General features: G+C 34.9%; 1 protein-coding gene across 13 annotated transcripts in view; it reads right to left on the bottom strand.

Moving 5' to 3' along the window:
- Positions 1 to 25538, bottom strand: part of SOX5 (SRY-box transcription factor 5) — a 1021040-nt gene that overhangs the window by 300190 nt on the left and 695312 nt on the right. For all 13 annotated transcript variants that reach the window (XM_040488995.1, XM_040488992.1, XM_040488993.1 and 10 more), the window contains one exon: positions 8888 to 9098. In XM_040488995.1, coding sequence (XP_040344929.1) covers positions 8888 to 9098 — 211 coding nt within the window. The remainder of the gene's footprint in view (positions 1 to 8887; positions 9099 to 25538) is intronic.

Genomic DNA, 25538 nt, shown 5'->3' with positions numbered 1-25538 from the left:
AGTACTTTAAACTCAAAACAGTTTAAACTGAGCTGATTTTCAATTAAAACTTTCTGGAGATTTGATCACCACTGAGGCATTAGAAACTTACTTTAGCAGAAAATTATTAAGTAATACTTTATTATCTAATATTTCAAAGGAATTTAGGCACACACGGGCTAAAGAGTAACATTAAACTATTACTGGCAAAATTCCTAATCAGACGAAACACCGTAACTAGTGGTTAACAGCATGGATTATAGTTTAGGTTGACTTCAGTTTGAATAATGCCCCTGACACTTAGTCACACAGTGACGTATTTAGTCATGTTTTCTCATCTGAAAATGGAGATATATGAATATTTACTTCATAAGAGTGGCACTTCCTAAAATTGGGACAACTATACATAGCAGCCTTGGTTATAAGGTTTATATATAAAACCTTATAACCATATAACCATATATAAAAAAACATATAAAGATCAAATGAAGGGTTTCCTACAAATTCTGAAACACTACAGTTAACACATTATATGGACTTAACACATGTTACATTTTCCCCCACCAATACGTCATTATTTAATCAGTTTTGATGCAGATATTATGTCCCGTATTATAATATTCAACCTCATTCATTGTTACCCTTAGCCTCTAATAGTTAAAGACTGATAGAGCTTAGTGACTACCAAGTATAATGCAACTATATTACATAGGCCAGATGTTTTGAGCTGTGAATTTTCTATGAAGTTTGGTACTCCATGTTAGTTAAGAGACACTGGACAAGGAAGTCTCTCATGCCAGAGTTTTGTGAATAATGACAGGCAAAAATTCTGATGGAGGAAAAAGATACAAACAAAAATACATTAATACATTTTCTCCTGTTTATAACTTTTAAAATATCTTAACTGCTTGAAAAACTAACGTAGCTGGAATAAAAGAGCCATTTTTCCTTCAACTCATAAGCAAATCTAATTTTCTTTCTAACCATGTCACCTCAGTGGCCTCCTTTTGTATGACACACCATTCTCTTCTAACTTCTGAATTTTTGTTAGTTTGCTGTTGGCAGGGATAAGGTCGGAAATAATAAAGACTTTCTACTGAAATCTGCTTTCCCCCCTCAATGAGAGGAAGCAAAGGCATGAATATGGCACCCTCATAATGATTTAGCTGGGGCTTAATGAAATTTTCATCACAACCTGCTGTTCATTTTAATGGCCTTTGAAAAACAATGGAAAAAATAGCTTGGGGGAAGAAAGGATTTTTCTGTGGCATATATTTGTGAGCTTAACATTTAGTTCCATTCACCCTATCTCCGGTCCCCTCACCCCCATATTGCTGCTCTCATCACAAAGCTATTACAATGTTTTGTAGTTTTTGAGTATAAGTTTTGCAGTTCTTTTGTCACATTGATTCCCATTTTATTCTTTTGATGCTACGGCACATCACAGAACTATGATCATTTGTACTATACACACACACACACACACACACACACACAGTGTCTTCCTAATGCTTAGATAATATCACACCTTGGTATCCACTCTTGTGTCCAACCATAACTTATGATTAATAGAGTATTTAAAGCCGATGTAACTTTCTATTTACTGTTGGGACTTTTACACATCTCGCTGGATATATTTCCCCATATTTTTCCCTTTTCAGTTAAATAAACATTTGTTGACATTCTATTCCTTTCCTATGATATGATTTTCTGCCTTTCTATAATATTTTTCTAGGTGATTAAGAACATCACTCTATTGAATACATAAATTGCTGCTTGACATATCTCTCAATCGCTGCAGTTATTAAACAAACATTCCTGTCAGGGCAAATTTCCTTATCAATAAAAGTGAGGGCATTTACATTTCTGTGTACCAGAAACACAAACGAGGAATCTTCTATATGTAAACAGAAGTGCACCGTAGTGGTCTTGTTCATACATAAAGTATCTTTCTTGAATTCAGGCTTTTACATGTCTGCCATGGTCAATTTATATTACTGCGTCCATAAAGACAATCTCTGCATTTCTCAATGCCTTCATACTATTATCTTGAGCTGAGCTTTTAATATATCTGTATGAGGAAAACTCCAAAACAATTGTGGAAAATACAATAATGAAAACAGTATAATGTCCACATGTAATAGTGATGTTTCCTCACGTCAGCTCCTGCTGCTGTGGATGCTCTATCTCTGCTCTTTTGCTTGTGTAGCTGTTACTAGATAATATACTTTTCTCTTAAGTCCCAATACCTCAAAATGTTTCCTGATAAGCAAATTGGGAGGCACTGTCTAGGGTCTTCTTTCCTTTGGGGAATTATTCACTTGGATCTGGCCTGTCATTTACCTCCAAAATAAGGGTCTATGCAACTACTTAGAAGCCAACATGACACCCTGGAGAAATACCAAGGTCATATACCAAATTTCCAGGGAGAACATCATCTCAAGTACACTCTCCTCCCACAAAAATACTTTGTAATCCAATATATACACTGCCCTGATAGTTCTTCCTAGACCTTACACCTGGGCCACAAACGTATCTTAAAGAAAAATTAAAAATTGACATGGGAGGGAAACACTTCCCAACTCATTCTATGAATCCAGCATTATCTTGCTAGAAAAATCAGACAAAAACATTACATTAAAAAAAAAAAAAAACAGTAACAGCAACTCTAGACCAATATGACTCATGAACATAGATGAAAAAATCCTCAATGAAGTATCGACAAATTGAATCCATTAATATAGATATTATAAACCACAACTAAGTGGAATTTACTCCCAGTTTGCAAGGTTGGTTCAACATTCAAAAATCACATCACATGAACATGCTAAAGAAGATAGAGTGTATTATGCTGAGCAAAATAAGTCCATCAGAGAGAGACAAATGCCATATGATCTCATTCATATGTGGAATTTAAGAAACAAAACAAATGAGTAAAGGGGAAAAAAGAGAGAAAAGCAAACCAAGAAACAGACTCTTAACTATAGAGAACAAACTGATGGTTACCAGAGGGGAGACCAGTGTGGGGGTGGGTGGGTGAAATAGGTGATGGGGATTAAGGAGTACACTTGTGATAAGGGATACAGGGGTGGCTCAGTGGATTAAGCAACAGACTTTGGTTCAGGTCATGATCTCACAGGCTCGTGAGTTCCTGCCTGGTGTCAGGCTCTGGGCTGACAGCTCAGAGCCTGGAGCCTGCTTCATATTCTGTGTCTCCCTCTCTCCCTGCCCCTCCCCCAATCTCTCTCTCTCAAAAATTAATAAACATAAAAAAAGGAGCACACTTGTGATATGTTGTATAGAAGTGTTGAATCACTATATTGTAAAACTGAAAGTAATATTACACTGTATGTCAACTAACTGGAATTTTTTTTTTCAATTAACTGGAACTTAAATAAAACCTTAAAAAATAAATCATCTAAATAGATGAAAAAAAATTGACAAGTTTTAATAACCATTCATGGTAACAACTCTCAGCAAACTAGAAGAAGAAGGGAATTCCCTCAACTTGACAAAGAATATCTACATAAAACCACAGCTAATATATTTAATGATACCTAGAAGCCTTCTCCTTACAACCAAGAACAAGGCAAGGATGTCCCATTTTACTACTCTTATTCAACACTGTACTGGAAGCCAGCTAATGCAGTAAGACAAGAAAATGATATAGAAAGTATACATGCTGGGAAGGAAGAAATACAACTGTCTTCATTCACAGATAACATTATTGTCTATATGGAAACTTTAAAGAATCAACAAAACTCCCAGAGATAATAACTAAATAAAGCAAGGTCACAGGATACAAGGTTAATATTCAAGATCCAATTGCTTCCCTTTATACCAGCAATGAACAGTTAGAATTTGAAATTAAACATACAATATAGAGGCACCTGGATGGCTCAACTCATCAAGCATCCAACTTCAACTCAGGCCATGATCTCACTATTTGTGAGTTTGAGCCCCATGTCTGGCTCTGTGCTGACAGCTCAGAGCCTGGAGCCTGCTTCAGATTCCATGTCTCCCTCTCTCTTTGCCCCTCCCCTGCTCACACTCTGTCTCTGTCTCTGTCTCTCTCTCCCGTAAAAATAAATGTTAAACAAATAAATAAAAATACATCATGAAAATACTGTGTATAAGCATAACAAAATATGTAAAAGATCTATATGCAGAAAACTATGAAACTGAAAATAAATCAAAGAAAATCTTAATCGAGAAATATTTTTGTATTCATGGATAGAAAGATTGAACACTGTTAAAATACCAATTCTTCCAACTTCCCAGGAAGTAATTCTGTAGATGGCAAGACCAATTCTAAAGTCTACAGGGAAAGGCAAAAGACCCAGAATAACTAACACAGTACTGAAGTAAAAGAACAAAGTTGGAGGACTGACACTTCTCAACTTTGAAGTCATAGTTATTAAGACAGCAAGGTATTGGCAAAAGAATAGACAAATTGATCAATGGAACAGACTATAGAGGGCAGAAGTAAACCCACACAAATACATTCAACTTAACTTTGGTGACGGAACTAAGGAAATTCTGTGGAGATATGATATTCTCTTCAATAAATGGAGCTAGAACAATTGGACATCTACATGCAAAAACACAAACTAGACAGAGAACTTAAACCTTTTACAAAAAGTAACTCAAAGCAGATCATGGAACTAAATTGTAAAATGCAAAACTACATAACTTGTAGAAAATAACAGAGGAGGGGCGCCTGGGTGGCGCAGTCGGTTAAGCGTCCGACTTCAGCCAGGTCACCATCTCGCGGTCCCTGAGTTCGAGCCCCGCGTCGGGCTCTGGGCTGATGGCTCGGAGCCTGGAGCCTGTTTCAGATTCTGTGTCTCCCTCTCTCTCTGCCCCTCCCCCGTTCATGCTCTGTCTCTCTCTGTCCCAAAAATAAATAAACGTTGAGAAAAAAAAAAATTAAAAAAAAAAAAAAGAAAATAACAGAGGAGAAAATTTAAATGACATTAGGTTAGGCAACATACATTTAGCTATAGCATCAAAAGTATGATCCTTGCAATACAAGAGGTAAGTTCAACTTGATGAAAATTAAAAAATTTTGCTCTACAAAAGAAAATGTTAAAAGAAAAAAAAGAAGCTAGCTACAACCGGGAATCAAATATTTGCAAAACAGATACCTGATATAGGACTTGTATCGAAAATACACAAAGAATTCTTTAAACTGAACAATTAAAAAAAAACACCTCAATTAATAAACTAGCAAAAATGTAAACATACACAAAGAAGATATACAGATGGCAAATACACATATGAAAAGATGCTCCACATCACATGTCATCATGAAACTACAAATGAAAATGATGAGATGCCACCACAAACCAATCTGAATGGATAAAATCCAAAGTACTGACAATATCAAATGCTGGTGGGGTATGGAGCAACAAGAACTTACATCCGTTGCTGCTGGGAATGCAGAGTCTCACAACCACTTTGAAAGATGGTTTGGCATTTTCTTATAAAAGCTAAGCATAATCTTACCGTACATTTCAACAATCACATTCCTAGGTGTTTACCTAGTTGAGCTGAAAACTTATATCCACACAAAAACCTTCACATAAATACTTATAGAAGCTTTACTCTTAACAACCAAAAACTGGAAACTAAGATGTCCATTGATAGGTGAATAGATAAACAAACTGTGGTACATTCATACAATGGAATTTTATTCAGGGCTAAAAAGAAATGAGCCATGAACAGATATGACAGAAACTTAAATGCACATTGATATGTGAAGGAAGCCAGTTTGAAAGATACATACTGTATGATTCCAATTGTACGGCAGTCTAGAAAAGGCAAAACTACAGAGATAGTAGAAAGATCAGAGATTGCCTAGAATTCTGGGGAGAGAGGGAGGAAGGAATAAATAAAGCATAGGGGATTTTTAAGGTTATCAAACTGTTCTGAATGATACTATAATGGTGGACAAGTGACAAAATACATTTGTCAAAACATGTCGAAATGTACAATACAAAGATTGAACCTTGATGTAAGAAGATTCTACAAGGTAATTTAAAAATTTGAGAGATAGCAGGAAAAACCACAGAAAGAATTTAATGGTATTAAAAATGCTTGGAAAAACCTCACTGAATGAGGTAGAGGAAAGATTACCTAAGTAATTTTTGAAATGAATGGAATCTGTAAAACTAAAGGCAAAGGAATTGCACATAAGTACTATACTCTATTTATAAGGATGTTTCCCATGGCAGTATCAGTTAAAAATTCTGATACTGTTATACATATACACGGGAGTTGAACAATAAGCAAATGGATGGTGGATGGTAGGTTCTGGGTTACTCACAGTTGGGATGGGAATGGAAGCATCCACAAGGAATAAGGCTGGAATGATCCATGTGGAAATGGATTACAGTTGCACACATTAGTAAGAACTCATGTTTAGCTTAATATATAGGCAGACATAGAAATATTTATAGATATGTATGTATAAAGGTTAGCACGCACACATATATTTCTTTCTTCTGTCAGATAAAAGGCCCTAAAGGCAAGGACACCTTGGTAGCAAGGAACACACTTTGTGTCCAGATCTGACTTTCTAATACCATTCTCCAATAAAAGAAACCAGGGCTTCTTTGAGAAATGGCTGATTCCAGAACCAGGGCATGTAATACCCAAATGAGTCTGCAGCACCTTACAGTTCCAGAAAGTCAAGACGTGCTCAAGAAAAAAACAAAAAACAAAAAACAAAAAACAAAAAACAAAAAAAAACAAACACTACCCACAATCACCTTGATATGTCAACGTGACACAGCGGTCAATAGATAGATTTTCCAATGGTCAAAGCTGAAACAAGTTGAGCAACAAAATAAAGTAGAATTGGATTATAAGTCCAAGTATAAAATATCCATGCTGTCCATACTTAGATAAATAAATGATTGAATGAATAAATGATGGAGAAAAGATAAATCTCTCATGCAGAAGAATTCCAAATTAATTATGTAGATACTGTACTCTAAAGAGGGGGAACACAACTCCCTACTCTTTAAATGTGGGTTGCACACAGCATCTCCCTTCCAAAGACTAGGGTATGGAAAGGGGGCAGGAAGGGTAGCTTTATAGTGGAAACACCCGACAAACACTGTTTATCAGCCAGGTGATCAAGGTCAACATCAAATTCATAAATCAAATAGAGAGTAAGTACCTTTGATATTATGTGACAAAAATTGTACTTTACCTTATGATCTTCCTCCCCAAACATATAACCCTAGTTCAATCAAGAGAAAACCACCAGACACTTTGAATAAAGGGATATTCTACATTATACCTGCACAGTATTCCTCAAAAGTTTCAAGGTTATCAAAAACAAAAACAGTCTGAGAAACTGTCACTGCCAAAGGGAACCCAGGGAGACATGACAACTGAATGTAACATGTTATCCTTGATGACATCTTAGAACAAATAAAGCATACTGGTGAAAACTAATAAAATATGAATAAACTGTGGACTCTAGTTAATGATAATGTATCACAACCTAAAAGATACAAAATAATTTTAAAAGCATAAAATTGATCATGCAAAACGAACAGAATATGTGAAAATAAAGATTAAAGAGAAATGCATCATAAGGATAAGAGTTGTTATATCAGAAAGCTACTAATGTAAGCAATTTTTATTTTCCTTTTAATTTTTATGTGTTTTTAAACACTTCTTAAATAAGAAGATAGTATTTTTAATATCAAGAAAAATTCCATCACATTAAAAAAATTGTCTAGGTCCTCCTCAAAACCCCATTTTTATCTCCACATGGATGAAAGCCAAAAGTCTTTGGCTGACTAGATTATCTCTAAAACTCTTTCCAACTGTAAGATCATGTGAATTACATAAATTATAACTAAAATCCATGTCCCAGCTATGCATCTGGTAGGAACCCAGAAATATTTAATTACCATATGACTCCCAAATATACTGGTTAACATACATTTTGTGCCATATATACTCATAATTTGCCAGTGTCCTAACAACAGACTAGAAATGAGCCCAACTCAGTGTTACAGAGTATAAATGCAATATATTTTTGGTGTAAAATATGTCTTTTTATGTCACTATTTTTTGTTTGTTTTAAATTTCCATCTGACTCTTAAGTAGAAGGCATGCTCTTGTGTGCAATGTGGCATCCGTGCTTAGGAAGAATACAGGTTTAAATAGGAGTTAGTGAACATCTAGAACATAAAGGGTGACTATCAGTTATACATAAACTGTGTAATTGGCATCGGTTGTTTTATTTGTTTGTTTGCTTGAATTTTACTTCATGTGCATGTCACCCATTGGCTACTACCAGTAACTATTAAAGAGATTTAGAAGATGAAATCTTAAAAGAAAGGCATCATGGAAGCTGAACAAAATGGGAACTTCAGCATAGCTAACAGAGAATAATCAATGATTTTAAAATATACAATAGGCCTAAACCATATTAATTTTGGAACAGACTGAACTAAGGTAATATAAGATGCATTCATGAATAAAGATTATAAAATTTAATAAAGTTGTGAAATGGCCTTGGGGACAAAAACTGGAGATGAACAAACCAGCCTGCAGATATTTGGGGTTGTAGGCGGTGCCTATTCCAGGCTCCGCTCTCACATTCTATTCTTGAATCTTTAAGTTTTACTAAACCACAATTTACCCATGTGTGAAAGTAAGGAAGACATCATAACAGAAATTAATGATTTAAAACACTGGGACAAACTGAAATATTTCTGGAAAAAATATCTATCCATCTTCATAGCATTAGGTTTCCATTTCGTACAATTTAACTTTGAGTATAAGTAAAAAAAAAAAAAAAAAAAAAACGGAACTAGAAGTTAAAACCCAACTCTTAAAATCAGGAGATGGCAGCAACTTTGCTTTCTCTGCTAACCTTTACCTTCTGGCTCATTTTTGATGAGCTCTTCCATTTTCCTCTGCTTCAAGGTGTCAACAACGTCAGCTAAGCTGCCTTTGCGCCGTTCGGGAGTTCCCAGGGCCGTGCTCGACAAGGACTCACCACTCTGCCTCCCACCTTCTTCTGCTTTCTGAGGTGAGGTAGATGAGTTGTGTGGGGCAAATGAAGACATAACTTTATTGCCATCAACTTCCTGAAAGAGAAAGCAAAGGAAAAAAAAATTAATTCTGAAAGCTTTATTTTTTTTAATTGGTTAGGTGGCTTATTTAGCTAAAGCATGAAAAAGCAAAACTTCATTCTGCAAGACTAAAAGAAAGAAAGAAATTAAAAAAAATTTTTTTTCAACGTTTATTTATTTTTGGGACAGAGAGAGACAGAACATGAATGGGGGAGGGGCAGAGAGAGAGGGAGGCACAGAATCGGAAACAGGCTCCAGGCTCTGAGCCATCAGCCCAGAGCCCGACGCGGGGCTCGAACTCACGGACCGCGAGATCGTGACCTGGCTGAAGTTGTACGCTTAACCGACTGCACCACCCAGGCGCCCCAAAAGAAAGAAATTTAAAAAAAAAAGAATGCATTAACTTTACAGGCTCATACCGTGCGAGTCAAAGATCAATTCACAGAAGAAATAAAAATATGGAGATTCTCTGCCTTAAGACTGAAAACAAATGGGAAAAAAAGCCTTACACAAAGCCTGTATTGATTACATGTATTTTCCTGCTTTGAAAGTCTTAGATTTTCCTATGAACATCAAATGCACAAGTCATCTGTCCTAAACATCCTCATGATATTGCAATATTTAAATAAGTAACATCATGCACTTCAAATTTCATTTTAAATATCTGCCTCTTCTTGATGGTGCTCCTAATTAAAGTAGGGTCCTTTTTTAGTTCTCCACCTCCCTCTCATGCTTTTAAGAAAGCATCAGCCACACAGGTTATTTTGACATCAGATAGGAATACTGAAAGTTTATTTCTGCCTATGCCAAAGATGTTTCCAATTCTATTTGTTACTGCAAGCATTGTTTCTGTCAATATTCTCTATTTTGCACTGTGAGCTTCACATGTCCTACAAAAGAAAGGTTCTTGCAATCTTTCCCTGTTCATATTTGTGTATGTGTATGAAAAGAATTTATTCTATAATTCTAAAATTTGAAAACATATTTGATGTTCTTTTTATCCTTATTTTCCCCATAATTTCTTATCCAACTGTAGCCATCTACCTAATATTTGTGGTATCTTTTGTATAAAGGTACTAAATTGATTTTTCATACATGTGCAAGAGGAGTGTTATTGAAATGATAAAGAAAAATTAATTTTCATACTTAAAGGTTTCCCTTTTATAATCTCTTACTTCCATAATCCTTTAACTTCCCACAAAGCAGATTTCTTAAAAAATTTGTATCCTAAGATCTTTGAGGAAGTTAGTCTCTAAGTACAGTTCTTAATTCTATAGTATTAAAAGTTTCCATTAAAACATATTTGAAAGGCATCTGGGTGGCTCAGTCAGTTAAGTGTCCAGACTCTTGACTGCAGCTCAGGTCATGATCTCTGGGTCATGGGATTGAGCCCCACATTGTAATCTGTGCTGAGCACTGAGCCTGCTTGAGATTCTCTATCTCTCTCTCTCTCTCTCTCTCTCTCTCTCTGCCTCCTCCCTGCTCTCTCTTTCTCTTTCTAAAATAAAAATTAAAAAAAAATAGAAATATATTTGAATGTACACACATCAAATATTCAGAATAATAGATTATATTCTTGTTTATACATTTCTTCTGTAAGACATGTTAATAGGATCCCTTGATCCCAGAACAGTGACAAATCACACTGATTTGATATCTAATGTTTTTAAGGTTAATTCTAACATATTTGACTAGTTAAAAAATATACTAAAATATTTGTCACTTGAACTTCTAAAAGCAGATTAAAATAGAGATGTCAATACAAATATAATCATAATATGTTCATATGACTTTTTGTTAAAGGATAATAATACAAGGCATTAGCTACGGTGTAAGCATCAATGTGTTGAGGGAGACTAGGCAATGTGCAGAAAGTAAAAGTAAGAAATGTGTGCAAATAGAATCTTCAAAATTATAATTCTACACCCAAAATGGTTTCTATTTCTTATAAACATTACAGAATATGCAGAAAACATTACTATGTATTAAATGAATATTCCATAGATAATACTTTCATATATGAATCTTAGCTTATAATGTACTTGGATTTAGAAATCAATATGCACAATGTAATAATTACAAGCCCCTTTGGGCTAAGTGAAGGTACACTTCTAGAATTATTTATTTAAAACCCACACATAAATACAAGCAAATCCATAAACACACACACACACACACACACACACACACACACACACACACACCCCTGACAAAAGCAATCACAAATCCATTCAGTAAACTAAGGAATGTTTTTATGAATGGTCCATAACACACATTAGTTCAGTTTCATCATCAAATCAGAATATAGCAAAATCTCTGTATTCATTTTCCACAGATCTTTCTTCTCACTTATTTCCAGGGTCAAAGCAGAAAAACCCCAATATTAGCCTCACTTTGAACATTTCTATTCTATACACTTTATATGATATGATAAATCACATTATATGATGACAAACGTAACAAACAAGAATTTGGCAGCTGCACTTCGTTGCCCATAATTGAAAACTACAAATATCTTTCTATAGAATCTTTAGAGGGAAAGACAACCAAATTATATACAATCACATCGATTAAGGTATCAGAAAATATTCCAAACTAAAGTAAAACAAAATAACATCCCATTTTGCATGTCTCTAATTTTTTACACCTTGTAAAGCAGGGCATATTTAAAGAGGTTACTATCATTTCACAAATATTCTAAACTCAGTTACCACAACAGTATTAAAAGTTAATTATCAAGGCTAGCTCATGAACAAATATCTTCTCATCTGACTATTTCACCTGTCTGATTACATTTCAGCCTCTAGCACTGTTAATCCCTTTAACAGTTTTATGTGGTTACCAGATATTGTAGGGTGGGACTCCACTGTTCATTTGCATGGTGAATAGCTTGATAAAGAGTGCTGGCACTCTTCAGTCAAGAAAGTCCTATAATTGTCCATTTCCTCCCTGGGATTGCATTTACTGTACCTAAAGTAATGACTGCATTTTCCTCTTCACTTTGCTGGCAGGCGAACATCCAGAGTCTACTAACAGAAGTGTTCATGGTCCAGACCAGCAATATATATTTCAGCAAGTTTTTGTGAGTGCTAAAGGCAAGCTTCAATATTTTGCAGTAGAGCTCTCAGAACTGCGAGGCAGGATTTCTAAAGTCTAATGATAAAAGAGGGTTCTAAACTTTTAGAACAAAATTGATAATCTTTGTTACACTTGAACACGCTTTACCTAATCCTGCCTCCTTTGTCACCATTGCAACCATGAGACAAAGGAAGGGATATGTTTACTGTATCTATCTTTATTTAAATAACTTTTTAAAAAATGCATTCTTAAACTGAGTGCAGCCACTCTGGAAAATAGCATGGAGAGTCTGCAAAAAGTTAGCAACATCTTACGACCCAGCAACTACACTACTAGGTATTTACCCAAAGGATACAAAAATACAGATTCAAAGAGGCACATGCACCCTGATGTTTATAGGAGCATTATCAGCAATAGCCAAATTATGGAAAGAGCCCAAATGTCCATTGGCCAATGAATGGATAAAAATGTGGTATACAGATACAATGGAATATCACTGAGCCATTAAAAAGAATGATTTTTTTAATATTAAATATAACTGATTGTCAAGTTGGTTTCCATACAATACCCAGTGCTCATCCCAACAGGTGCCCTCCTCAATGCCCATCACCCACTTTCCCCTCTCCCTTATCCTCCATCAACCTTCAGTTTGCTCTCAGTATTTAAGTCTCTTACGGTTTGCCTCCCTCCCTCTCTGTAACTTTTTTTCCCCTTCCCCTCCTCCATGGTCTTCTGTTAAGTTTCTCAAGATCCACATATGAATAAAAACTTATGGTATCTTTCTCTTCCTGACTTATTTCACTTAGCATAATACCCTCCAGTTCCATCCACGTTGCTGCAAACGGCCAGATTTCATTCTTTCTCATTGTTAAGTAGTATTCCATTGTATATATAAACTAGTCACACACTCTGCTCACTGAGTCAGCCAGGTGCTCCTTAATATGTATGGGCATCACTAGCATCCTTTCTAGTACAACAAAGTTTTTAATTTAGGAAAAAAAAACACAGCACAGAAAGTTTCGACTATCTTTAACTAGATTCTCATTAGTGCAAGTTCATGATTTTTGGTATTTCATAGAGGTAGCATAAAATGAACTACAGATACCTAGAGAAAGTATGAACAAGCTTTAACATGGTCATGTTTTTCTGGTAATGTGCTGTTTTTGTAAATATCAACAGGGCAAGGCAAAACAAAATTTGAAAAATATCTTCAAAGCCATATTACTTAGGTTAAATGGGTAAAGGTGGGCAAAGGTACAAATGTTCACTTATAAAAGAAATTAAGTCCTAGGGGTGTCATGTGCAGCATGGTGATTGCAGCTAATAATATTGTTTGTGTATTTGAAAGCTGCTAAGAAAGTAGATCTAGACCATTCTCATCACAAGAAAAAAATGGTTATGTGTGGTGATGGATGTTAACGAGACTTATTGTCATCATTGCACATAATACATAAATATTGAATCATTACATTGTGCACCTAAAATGAATAAAATATTTTGTCAATTATATCTCAATTTAAAAAGTACATTATTTGGTCATTCCTTAAATTCTTTTAAAAACAGGTGAAAATATATGTTATCACAAATGTCTATTTTGAAACTAAATTGCACTAATTGCACCTGCTCTGTCAAGTTGGGTGATACCACATTCACTCTAGTACTAGAAAACAGTATCTGATTATTATGTAAATACGCAATTAATTTTAAAGCTTTATTGGTTATGGTGGTTTTTCATAAAAGTTCTTAATGACGCCCTGAATTGATTATCCTTTTGGGTTATAGATCTCTCTTTTTTTTTTTTTAATTTTTTTAATGTGTATTTATTTTTAAGACAGAGAGAGACAGAGCATGAACAGGGGCGGAGCAGAGAGAGAGGGAGACACAGAATCTGAAGCAGGCTCCAGGCTCTGAGCTGTCAGCACAGAGCCCGATGCGGGGCTCGAACTTACGGACCGTGAGATCATGACCTGGGCCGAAGTCGGACGCCTAACCGACCAAGCCACCCAGGCGCCCCGGGGTTATAGATCTCTTGATGATAGCTGGAGATGCTCTCCCAAACACACATGCACATGCATACAGGCAGACACACACTCATGCAATTGCACACACAATTACACGTACAGTGTTAGAGAGTTAATTTTCTAATTTCATAGTTCCAAATGTGAATTGTCTCCATAAAATCCCCTAGAAACTCTTATAAATCACAGATTTCAGGACAAGAAGCTCTGACCTAAATGTGTATCTTCCCAGAATCATACTCTAAACTCATCAATACATATAATTAGATGATTTTAACGTGACCAGTTAATACTTGCAAAAAAGAGCCTCAAACTATAGATTTCATTGATATTTTATTCAGATAAACTTAGCTAAAGATATATATGCTAATAAATGAAACTTTTACTGTTCCTAAGATAAGCATCTAGAAGGAGATTAGTATTTTAATTATACTTTAAAGAATAATAAACACCTCGAAGAAAAGAATGCATTACTAATGGCAATCTTGGGCTTCTTAACTCAGCGATCACCTTGGGATAACATGCACGTGAATTCAAAATGGAAGGCAGAACAAATTGCTAACTTTTATAAATGAATATTTCCAGTTTTAAAAAGCATACTAGTTCAGTTTCAACTATGAATTTTCCTGAAGACAGAATGTAAACATATGAAGGATACACTGAGGCAAAAACCAACACTTAAAAAAGCTCAACAGAGAACACTAAGAGTCTTTCTTTGGTGAACATGATCAAATTCAGTATTCTGGGAACAGGATATGGTCAGTTCCTGAGACCTATAAAACAAAAGTAAGCACTTATAGTAAGATCTCTGAAGGGTGTCTGTTATACTTGTGATTACTACTGGTGTTAAAGCTATCCAATTTAAAATCTTTTCTAAACTTTTGCTTTACAAAAAAAAAAAAAAGAAGAAGAAGAAAAAAAAGCTGCCTGATGTGTATTTAAGTCCAGTGGTTCACAGAATAAAAACTGACAGAAACACTTTTGTTTGGGCCTATTTTCATAGTTACCTAGACACAGACCTCATCAGGACTTGTCACCTTTCTATACTAGAAAAAGCCACCAATAATACTTTTGTAAAATTACTGAATTTGAAAAACAAACTTTACCAAGTTTTATAAGATCAACAATTCTTAAAGTTTAAATCAGTATAAGATAGACCAATCGAGATTCCAGATATTAGATGAATAGTTCATAAATCTATCTAGTGACCAGCAAGTGATACATATGCTTCTTTTTTTAAGTTCCCTAGGGGTTTCTGACCATACGATGCTAGTCTTGGAAGAATCCAAAGTCAGTTTTTAAGGGCTACTTATATTTATTATTTCAACATCTTATGAGATATTGAAATTCCCTGAAAATTAGTACTCTCAGTCCTTAAAAATCATTAAATCTTCACAATTTTAAAAATAGGAAGAAATTCTAAAATACTAAAATATGTACTACATCTTTTTGCTCTATAATCCATGGAGAAAGTTCTACATTCCATATACTGATTAGTTCTAATTTTTAAAGAATATTGCAGAAACCTTAGAAGTTCATCTGTCTCTGTAATACAGACACAACCCACTCTTGGGGCTGATCTAATATTTTAAATAGTGACAGACCTCATCACGTTTAAGTGAAAGATTACTATTTTATAAAAATGGCTCCATTATATTTCAAATATAGGATCTAGTCCATATTTCAAAATTTTTTATGTGTTTTGGACAGTGAAAACAGAAGAAGTGAAAGCTGTTTGATGTTTCTTCAAAGTCTAAAAATATGGAATCTTTTAAAGATTCCTTCCCTGTGCAATAGGATGGAAATTCAACAAAAGTCTAACTTGGCTTTTCTTTTTTTGCCAAGCACGGAGATGAAATGTTAGCTTAGGCTCATATTTAATTATTTATCAGAAAACTAAATAAACATTTAAAAGCACATTTTATCTTAAAATGCATTCACATGGGACTAAATAATACAAGACAGGTAATTTATATAGATACGGTTCTCAGATGGTGGTCTGTTCAACCAATATGACTGGCATCACCTGAGGGTACTTTACACATTTTTCTCGGGACTTACCCCAGACTTTCTGAATCAGAAACTCAGAGGGTGAAGCCCAACTATGTGATTTAACAAGGTTTCCAGGGGAGACCGATACTCAGTAAGCCTGAAAACTACTGGTATAGGAAAAAAACTAAGAGTTAGGGAGGCAAAGGGGGAGATGACTAAAACCTGCAGTGGTCACAATGCATCACAAAAATGATGGAATTTAATGGGTTTCAGAAGAGAGCTGAATGGTAACACATCGCAGGGGGGGAAGTGATGGGGTGGAGGGTAAGAATGGCCAATATATGTTGGAGGGAAATGATGTTGACTTAGTTTTTTAACAGTCATTTTGGCACAGGTTGAAACAAACTTCTGTTTGCTGATTTCCTGGAAAATCTGAGATTTATGTCAAAATTGCATTGTGGAAATGGACGGTTTTAAGAAATGTACTAAAAACGTGGTTTGAATTTATTAATAGTTTAATCTGATTTATAATATAAAAATAACATAATAATAGTAGGTTTCCTTTGTTGTTTTTTAAACCAATATCATATATGCCATCTAATTTAATTCCAGTGAGTGAAACAGAAATTTAAGGGCAAATTTTCTGACTCAGTAAGAGACTGTACAGATAGGAAAAACAGTTTTGGAAAGTATCTTCATCTGAGAGTAGATGTTACACAGGCAGAAGTTTCTAATGGTTTCTTTTTAAAAACTCCTTCAGAATCACACTTACTAAGAATCTCAGAAATGCTGCATTCAAGAATAAACTGTATGTTTTCATGTGCTCTCAAAACCACTTAATAAGCAAAAGTGGCATTTAGAGTATTCTAATACATTAACTAATAGAACCTGTAAAAACAAAGAACATTTTGTGCTGTGACAGTCTCATTATCTTCCTGAGGATTATTTCTGTGCTGTGTCTTATTTGTGTTTAAACAATCTAGCAAATACATTTTACGACATTTGATGATCTCTTCCCTGAGGGCTCACAGGTCAACCATAAGATGTTTCTAAATACAAATTAGGCTACATGTCAAAACACTTTCTTTAACACTAGAATTGTAAATTATATAATACTATTTTAAGAAATAAAGAAAAAAAAACATTTATTGTAACCAGCCACTAATTGCATATAATAATTCATCTATCATTTTCCTAAGAAGCCTCCAGAGCATCCTTACAATAGTTGTTAATAAACTTGACTAAATGTCTTTTCACTCTGAGTCTGGAGAAAGAAATTAAATGTGAGGAATTCTTCAAATAGTGATCCGTTTAGGAAATGGCGAGCAATGGACACAGTTTCTTACAGAGAGCAGACCCCCAGTAAAATTAATAAGCTAAGTGTTTGCTAACATCATTTATAATTGGGAACTGACTACATATTCACTGATATGTGAAATAAACTGTGATCCTCCATGCAGTATAACATGATGTCAGCAAAGCAGTAGAAAGCACTGGCTAAGCAAACCGGAGTCAGGAGTCAAGATGTTTGAGTTCAAATCCAGGCCCTGTCATTTATTAACTATACAACCTTTGGCAAGTTACCCTAACTCTCCAAACCTCAGTTTCCAAATCTATGAAAGGGGATAATTAATGATAAGTAATTCATATGTACTATTATACAGTATCATTGATCTCTAGAATTTAACAGTAATGAGAATGCTTACTAAAAAATAAATACTATTTCATTCACTCAATTTTCTCTTTCATCCATGTAACATAAATGTTGTGAATGCTAACTTGTAAGGCAGTTAATGATGGCATCTAAGCACAGAGAATCAAGCCAATAGCTTTGGTTCAAATCCTAGTTCCACCATTAACCAGCTGTGTGACCCTCGATAAGTTATTTAATCTTGCTGTGCCTCAGTTTCCTCATCTATAAAATGGGGATTATACTAGTATCTACCTCAATGAGTTGTTAGTGGACTATGAGTTACAAAATAATGAGTTGTAGGAGTTAGGAGACTACATGAGTTAGTACAGGTATTACAAATCATAAAACTCATAAAAATGGTAACTGGGAAATGACAAGAGCTATATAAGTATTTGTTAAAATAAGCTCTAAGCATTATATTAGGATATAACCATGACCAAAACACATAATATATAAAAATAAATATAGAAAAAGCCAGTCTCTTTACTAGGAAAGTGGAGAAGATATTAACAAGAGACAAACCCCTTTCCCCACCTACCCCACCAAAAAAAAAAAAAAAAAAAATATTTATTTTTTTACATTTATGTAGCTTCATAGTTCTTTCTGCTAAACTAAAACTGCATTCATGGAACCAATTTTTTAAAGATTAACTTAGGGGCACCCGGGTGGCTCAGTCGGTTGAATACCCAACCCTTTGATTTCTGCTCAGGTCATGATCTCACAGTTAACGAGATCAAGCCTGTCTATAGCTCTGGGCTAACAGCATGGAGCCTGCTTGAGATTCTCTCTCGGTTGCTCTCTGCCCGTCCCCTGCTTGCACGTGCACACATGAGCATGCTCTTTCTCTCTCTCTCAAAATAAATAAATAAAAATTTTTAAAAAGATTAATTTAAACTTTTTTAAGGTGGACCATTTTTTAAAGAGAAGCTAATACAAACTTTTAAGGGAAAAAAAAGAGTCCACAAAATGTCATGTGACACATGTGACGTTAGTGTGCTTTTTATCTCTTGTTGCCATTATCATGCCACTCAATCTTCACATTTCACAGTTTCCTGGTTCTCCACAAAGTGATAACTCAGAGAAATGATCAAGGAAAGAATGTTCAATCACTCCTCATTATGAAATAAAACTTTTTAAAGTCAAAGTCTGAAAAGAATTACAGTAATGATTTTTCATAAATACATGACACCAATTATGCCATATTTCTACTTTTCGTTCATATTTCTCTTTCTTCTTGTAAAATAGACATATCAAGATTTTTTTTTTCTTCACAAGAACATTGGCACCGCTAGATTCTCTTGCAAACAAATCTTTTAGTTCCCTTACGCTATAAATACAAAATGGCAACAAAGGTAATATGAGGAAGGAAAGATTACAAGCTAACTCTCCACTTTTCCTATTATCCTCTCTCCTCTAGTACTTGAACGGAGTCCCTTTACCAGTATGTCTTTTCACTAGATCACACTGATTTCATAGCCAAAAATCAGTTCATTCTGTTATGTCATTAGACTAATCCCATCTTCCTATTAAAAACAAAAACAAAAACAAAAACAAAACAAAAAGAAAAGCTAAAGGCCTATTTTTCTATACAAATTAAGACTCTCAGTAGAGCACTATGTTCACAGCAAAAGTAACACTTTTTCTTCAAAAGGGACCTTTAGCAGGATCTGACCTTATGCAATGATTTGACATAAAAGAAGCACAGCTTCAGTTCTCATTCCAAAATAAAGATAAGGCATTAAGCAGTCTACATACTCTTATAAAATTCCCACGCTGGCCCAACTATTTCTTCATAATATAAAACATAATTTCCTGAGCCTGTTTTAGTGTGCATATAAAGGCTGTGTTGTAGCACAGACAATCCCTGAGATACTGGCATTCCTTATGTAAAATACTGGGTTCTCTGCAAAGATTGTTTTCACACAATTTATAGGAGTAATGCTATATATAATTTTAGTCATTTTAGTCTGATACTTGTGAAAACTTGTAAAAACATTTCTAAACTATTAGGCATTTTCCTGACCAAATATACAAAACCTTTTAAAATTCACTAATGTTTTCAGTGAAATTATAGCTACTACTCCTGGAGTTCTTAAAGACACTGTTCTGAAAGTTTTATGGACATAATTTTACGATTCTCAGAGAAATCCCATGCAGACTGTTATTCCTATTTAACAGATGAGGAAATTAAGCTCTGATGGGTAATTCACCCAAAGTAATAGTAGGGAATGGTAAATTGAAGAATTAAGGCCAAGATTATGTAATTTTAGGATCAATGCTGGTCATCATTATGTAAGACTGCCTTCTTCAACTGATTAAGGTGTGGAAAGAGATGCCACAGATATCAAAAAATAAAGCTTGTTCTCTCTCCTCAAAGAGTTTAAAATTCAATTTGAGAGGCATTTAAATACACACACACAAAAATCAGTAATTATAACTAAATGGTATAGAAGCAAATTATACATGCAGAAGAAGATTAAAAAAGAGAGAACACTGGAAAGCAAAGGAAGGTGGAAACTTCTTTATCACAGCATTAGTACACTGCTTTGGGATCACTTATTTAATTTTCTCTCTATACCCCAAAGGCAGAAAATATGTCTGACTATTCATCATGTACTCCAGACCCTATTATTTGTGTTTATACACACAGATTGAGTTAATTACTCAACTTATCCAATCTTTATGGATAAGATAGTCTTTTGGTTTGAGCCTACAAAAATAGGTAGAGAAATAAGATACAGCACTCCCAGAGGCATCATCCAGAAGGCATCACCATTTTCTGAAGGGTTATGAAAGTCAAATAGAATTGTTTACATTCGGGGGAGCCTGGGTGGCTCAGTCGGTTAAGCGTCTGACTTTGGCTCAGGTCATGATTCATGGTTTGTGAGTTCGAGCCCCACATCAGGCTCCGTGCTCACAGCTCGGAGCCTGGAGCCTGCTTTGGATTCTGTGTCTCCCTCTCTCTCTGCTCCTCCCCTGCTTGCACTCTGTCTCTGTCTCGCTCTCTCAAAAATAAATAAACATTAAAAAAATTTTTTAAATAAACTAAAAAAAAATAATTGTTTACATTTGACATGACAAGCAAAAGGGAACTATTCTAGATTCTCTACTGGATGATTCTCTTGAAGTAGGTCTAAGGAAGATTAGCAGTGGTGTGGAGAATGAATTGGGAAGAAGAGAAAGTAAAGATCTCCACTGAATAGGAAACCATTACCATCTCACATATGTGATGATAAAAAGCTTTCCACTAGTTTGTAGCCACGAGACTTGAAAGGAACCATCAAACCTAGAAACGATTTGAAGCAAGTAATGATAGGATTAGGTAACTTGAAAATTAAGGAGGAGATAGTCAAAGATAAACATATTTCTTGCTTGGGAGGTTGAAATAATAATTATGATATAGACAGAAACAGAATGGCCAAACAGGGATGATTATTAAAATAACCAACAGGGATGATTATTAAATAGAGTCGATATATCTAAAAAAAATAAATAGATCTACATAATTAAATTAGTCCATAACATGAGTGTTAGCCTACTTCTGGCCACAGCACTGTAAATAATAGGATTCAAATGATAAGTTTATCGTTTGTGATCTTTAAATTTGTATGTAGAACATTCAAATGTAGATGAGCCTCAAAATATAAGAAGCAGATAAAGAAATAAAGGTTGTAAAATAATGACTTATGAACCATTTATTTCCAGTGAATGGTTAAATCCATTTTAGTAAATTAGCTCTCAGAAAGTGTCTTCTGAGGGAGAAGAACAAATGGCCAAGCCCTCTTCACATATGTCTAAAAATGACAGTTATAAATGGGTATCATCTTCTCTTCCAGTGACTCGGGTTTACCATGTACATTTCTGAAACTTTATGGTTATTTATAATTAGATTTTCAAGGATGAAAGATGTTTTGTAAAGAAAAATGCATACACGGAAATAACAACGAGAGAATATGCAAAACAGAGAAACTGGAAAAAGAGAAGACTCTAGAAAAAAATGCTAGAATAAAATATTGGGGGTATTCTAGGGAATAAGGCAAAAGGACAAAAAGATAACACTGTAAAAATAAAGGAGAGTATTAGAAACTGACACGTTTCCCTTATCTGTAACGAATAGGCTTTTAAATACTGAATTCTTGGTGCTGTGTGTTTAATCCTAAAACTCTTACCATATTGATGTTAGAGTCAGAATGGGGGAAAAACTACAATGAAAATTATCACCATCAAAACGTTCTGCAAAAACCTGTGCTCTGAGCGCTTTATTAAGTTGTGATCACAGATGTAAATGTAAGAGGTGATGGTGCTTTTTCCCCATTTATAAACTACTATCTAGGGAAGCTGTTGGGGTATATGTATAAAAAATGAAATTGTATTTAGGTTAAACTAAATCCTATGGAGAAGAGAGAGGAGATGTAGTATTTGGATTTTGGAAAGATGTACTCTCTCCCACAATTTAATTTGAATTCCCAACTTCTGAATATCCTTGGGTATTGCTGATATCTCAAAATGATACTGGCTTGGTGCTCCATAACCCACAAAAATGCTGGTTCAAAATAAAGGCATATATTCATTTTTTAAATTTTTTTAACATTTATTTATTTTTGAGAGACAGAGACAGATTGCAAGCAGGGGAGGGGGAGTGAGACAGAGGGAGACACAGAATCTGAAGCAGGCTCCAGGCTCTGAGCTGTCAGCACAGAGCCCGATGGGGACTCGTGCTAGAACCCACGAACAGTGATGTCATATCCTGAGTTGAAGTCTTATGCTTAACCGACTGAGCTACCTAGGTGCCCCAGGGTATATATTCTTTATATATCCCACAGAAAGATAATAGAAGCTTTATTTGTGTTATAAAGCTACATTGTTTGATTAATGGAGCTGCATTTAAATAGCCATTCTCTTTAAGCCTGAAATATATACACTAAGACTGAATCTCAGGATGGGAACCCAACAGGTATCCCCTATGCTCACCAGCTCTGAGATGATACAGATGCAGAGATTTCTTACAAGAGTCCCTTGCTATCCATTCATTATACTTAGCAACATCAAAAAGGGAAATAATAACTTAAAAACTCCTATTGAGCAACTAGAGACCTTGAACACAGACAAAGGGTGAACACAAAGACAGAATGTTTGGTTATGAGAATCACATTTCATCTCTTCAATTAACTTTTTATAGTGCATTTTTGGTGTTTTCATTATTTTTCTTCTATTCCCTTGGTTCTAACAGAAATATACACATACATGTATATATTTCATTAAGAGGAAATAAGAGAGTTTTTTTAGTTAAGATGTTTCCATTCACAAAGACTACACATTTAAAAAATAAATTGCCTGAATATATTCAATTATCTAGAGAAGCAAAGGAAATCACATGCAAATGACATTATATGCAGAGGCCATTCCGACAGCTTCATGTTTATTTTTATTGTTTTAGTCAGTGGAAGGGAAAAGCTGTCAAAAATGTAACATCTCTTCCTTTTTAAAGGTCCAATGTCTCTGGTACTGAAAATTGCATGAGCAATAATCAAGAGAAGAAATCTGTCTACTACTGAAAATAGAAGGTTCAGACTGCCTCCAACTTAATGCCAGCACACAAGCGGGCCACCATACACACCTTGGTTGTATTTTGCCTATAAAAAGCAAAAAACAGCATTTAATTTGCAAGCAGTTAGGTATCAATTCAGTCAATTAAGACTGGTCTAAAAAACAGTATATCAAAAAAAAAGTTAATAAATCCTCATATGTTAAATTAGCCTATACCATGACTATTAATCCTGTCTTCTGAGAGCAGCATTATAAATAGTAGGCACTATATATGACTTTACCAGAAGGTACTTCTTAGCCTTTTGCATTCCAATGAGCAGTAATTAAATATGACATTTTTGCCTTGTTCTTTGAATATGACAAAAATACTTGGGGCAGATTTAGGCTAACTTTTGTTGCTGGTTCTTGCTGAAAATCTCTGGCTCTTGACGCAGAATTTATGTGCTACCTGAGTTCTCTTGAGGCATGAATGTACCAAGTAAATGTGGCATATGTTTGTATTTTCTTGCCAATTCCAAATTCATTCATTCAAATCACTCATTGTAGGCCAAATTCTTATCCAATTCCACAGAGCCACCGATTTTCCTGTGAATAGCAGCTTTGTGTATGGTAACAGGGAAGTCAATAGCAGGTCTGTGCACAGAACTATGCAACTAGTGGAAAGGATAAGAATTTGACCACAGGTTTTTTTGAGTGTGGTAGAATCTAGTTTGAAATGACCTAGATGATGAGGCTTTCAACACGTTCACTTGGGTGTCAACTCTGAAACTTGACAATTTGAGTCACTGTGAATTTTTATATGGCCATCGTTTATACCACCCTGATTGTAATATGTGTGAGGATAAGTCTTCCCTTTAATATATGTGTATTTCAATGTTCTTTATTGATTATAATTAACCTCCGATTTCATTCAGCACCTGAGGGCATATTCTTAGCAAACTCATAAAAGCATCAAGTATTAAATTTAGAAATGTGCCAATCTCTGTATCGGGTTTTTTACTAGGCTATGATCCCTCCTAACAGACCTATGAAGTAGGTATTATTGTTAATGTTTTTATACACGCAGAAATGGGGGCTTAAGCCATTAAATCCAGTGTAAACTGTTCAAGTTCAGTAAGTATTTTGAACCCATGTCTCTGAATCTTTCAAATGTGCTTTTAGCCATTTTGCTATACAGTCTCTCATTAGACTGAAAACACCTAACTGTTCTAATTTTATTAACATTGATCTGATTTTCTGGCAAACGTGTTTTGTCTCCATATTTGTTAACTCTGTCTCATAGGACATTTCTAATACACCAGTTTGGTTTCATAGGGTACTTTATTAACATACTCCGTCTTCTGTACTGTTTTTAGTTAGCTCCATCCTATATTTCAATTTCCTTGACTTATATTTCCAAATGAAAATTAAGCCGTTTTGTCAAACTTGTAAATTAACATTTTAACCCCACCCCACCCTCCAACACACACACACACACACACACACACACACACACACACACACAGCAGTGAAGCATGCACATGAAATTTGTTAACCATGTGATTACTTTTTAACAAGCAGTATCCCAGGTCCTAGAGGGAATACAAATATTATTCTAATAGTGAAATCCAGTATCTTTCATGGCTTCTTCAAAACATTTGAGACTACTGGAGATTTCTTTTCCTAGCTTTCTGATGGCCTAACATCTACTGTTCATTCTTATCCCAGCCATTGCCTGTTTTGACCTTAAATCCTCTAAAACATATTCAACAACCATAAGTTCCTACTTCTCTTTCTAAACTCTCCACCTTAGGAAAATGATCTTGACACTGTGTGTTGAAGATCTCTCAGTGGCCTGCACCAACTTTCAAGAAAAACACATATAACTCCTTTGGATGATACACAAACTTCTTTACTATCACTCTCCATGCCACTTAGTGATACAACCATAATTTAACTCCTTGCTTTCCCTAGGCCATGAACTCCTTAACTTCTTACTTCCCTGCTTCTTTCAAGATAACTGAAAGCTTTAAAATCCAGCTTAAGGGCACCTGGGTGGCTCAGTCAGTTAACCTTCTAATTTCAACTCAGGTCATTATCTCGCAGTTTGTGAGTTTGAGCCCCATATTGGGCTTTGCACTGGTGGTG

This window comes from Herpailurus yagouaroundi, unplaced genomic scaffold (assembly GCF_014898765.1).
Source record: "Herpailurus yagouaroundi ecotype Mexico unplaced genomic scaffold, PumYag 166, whole genome shotgun sequence".
NCBI classification, from domain to species: domain Eukaryota; kingdom Metazoa; phylum Chordata; class Mammalia; order Carnivora; family Felidae; genus Herpailurus; species Herpailurus yagouaroundi.
Note: the sequence above shows the minus strand (reverse complement) of the source record. Positions and strands in the feature narration are given on the sequence as shown.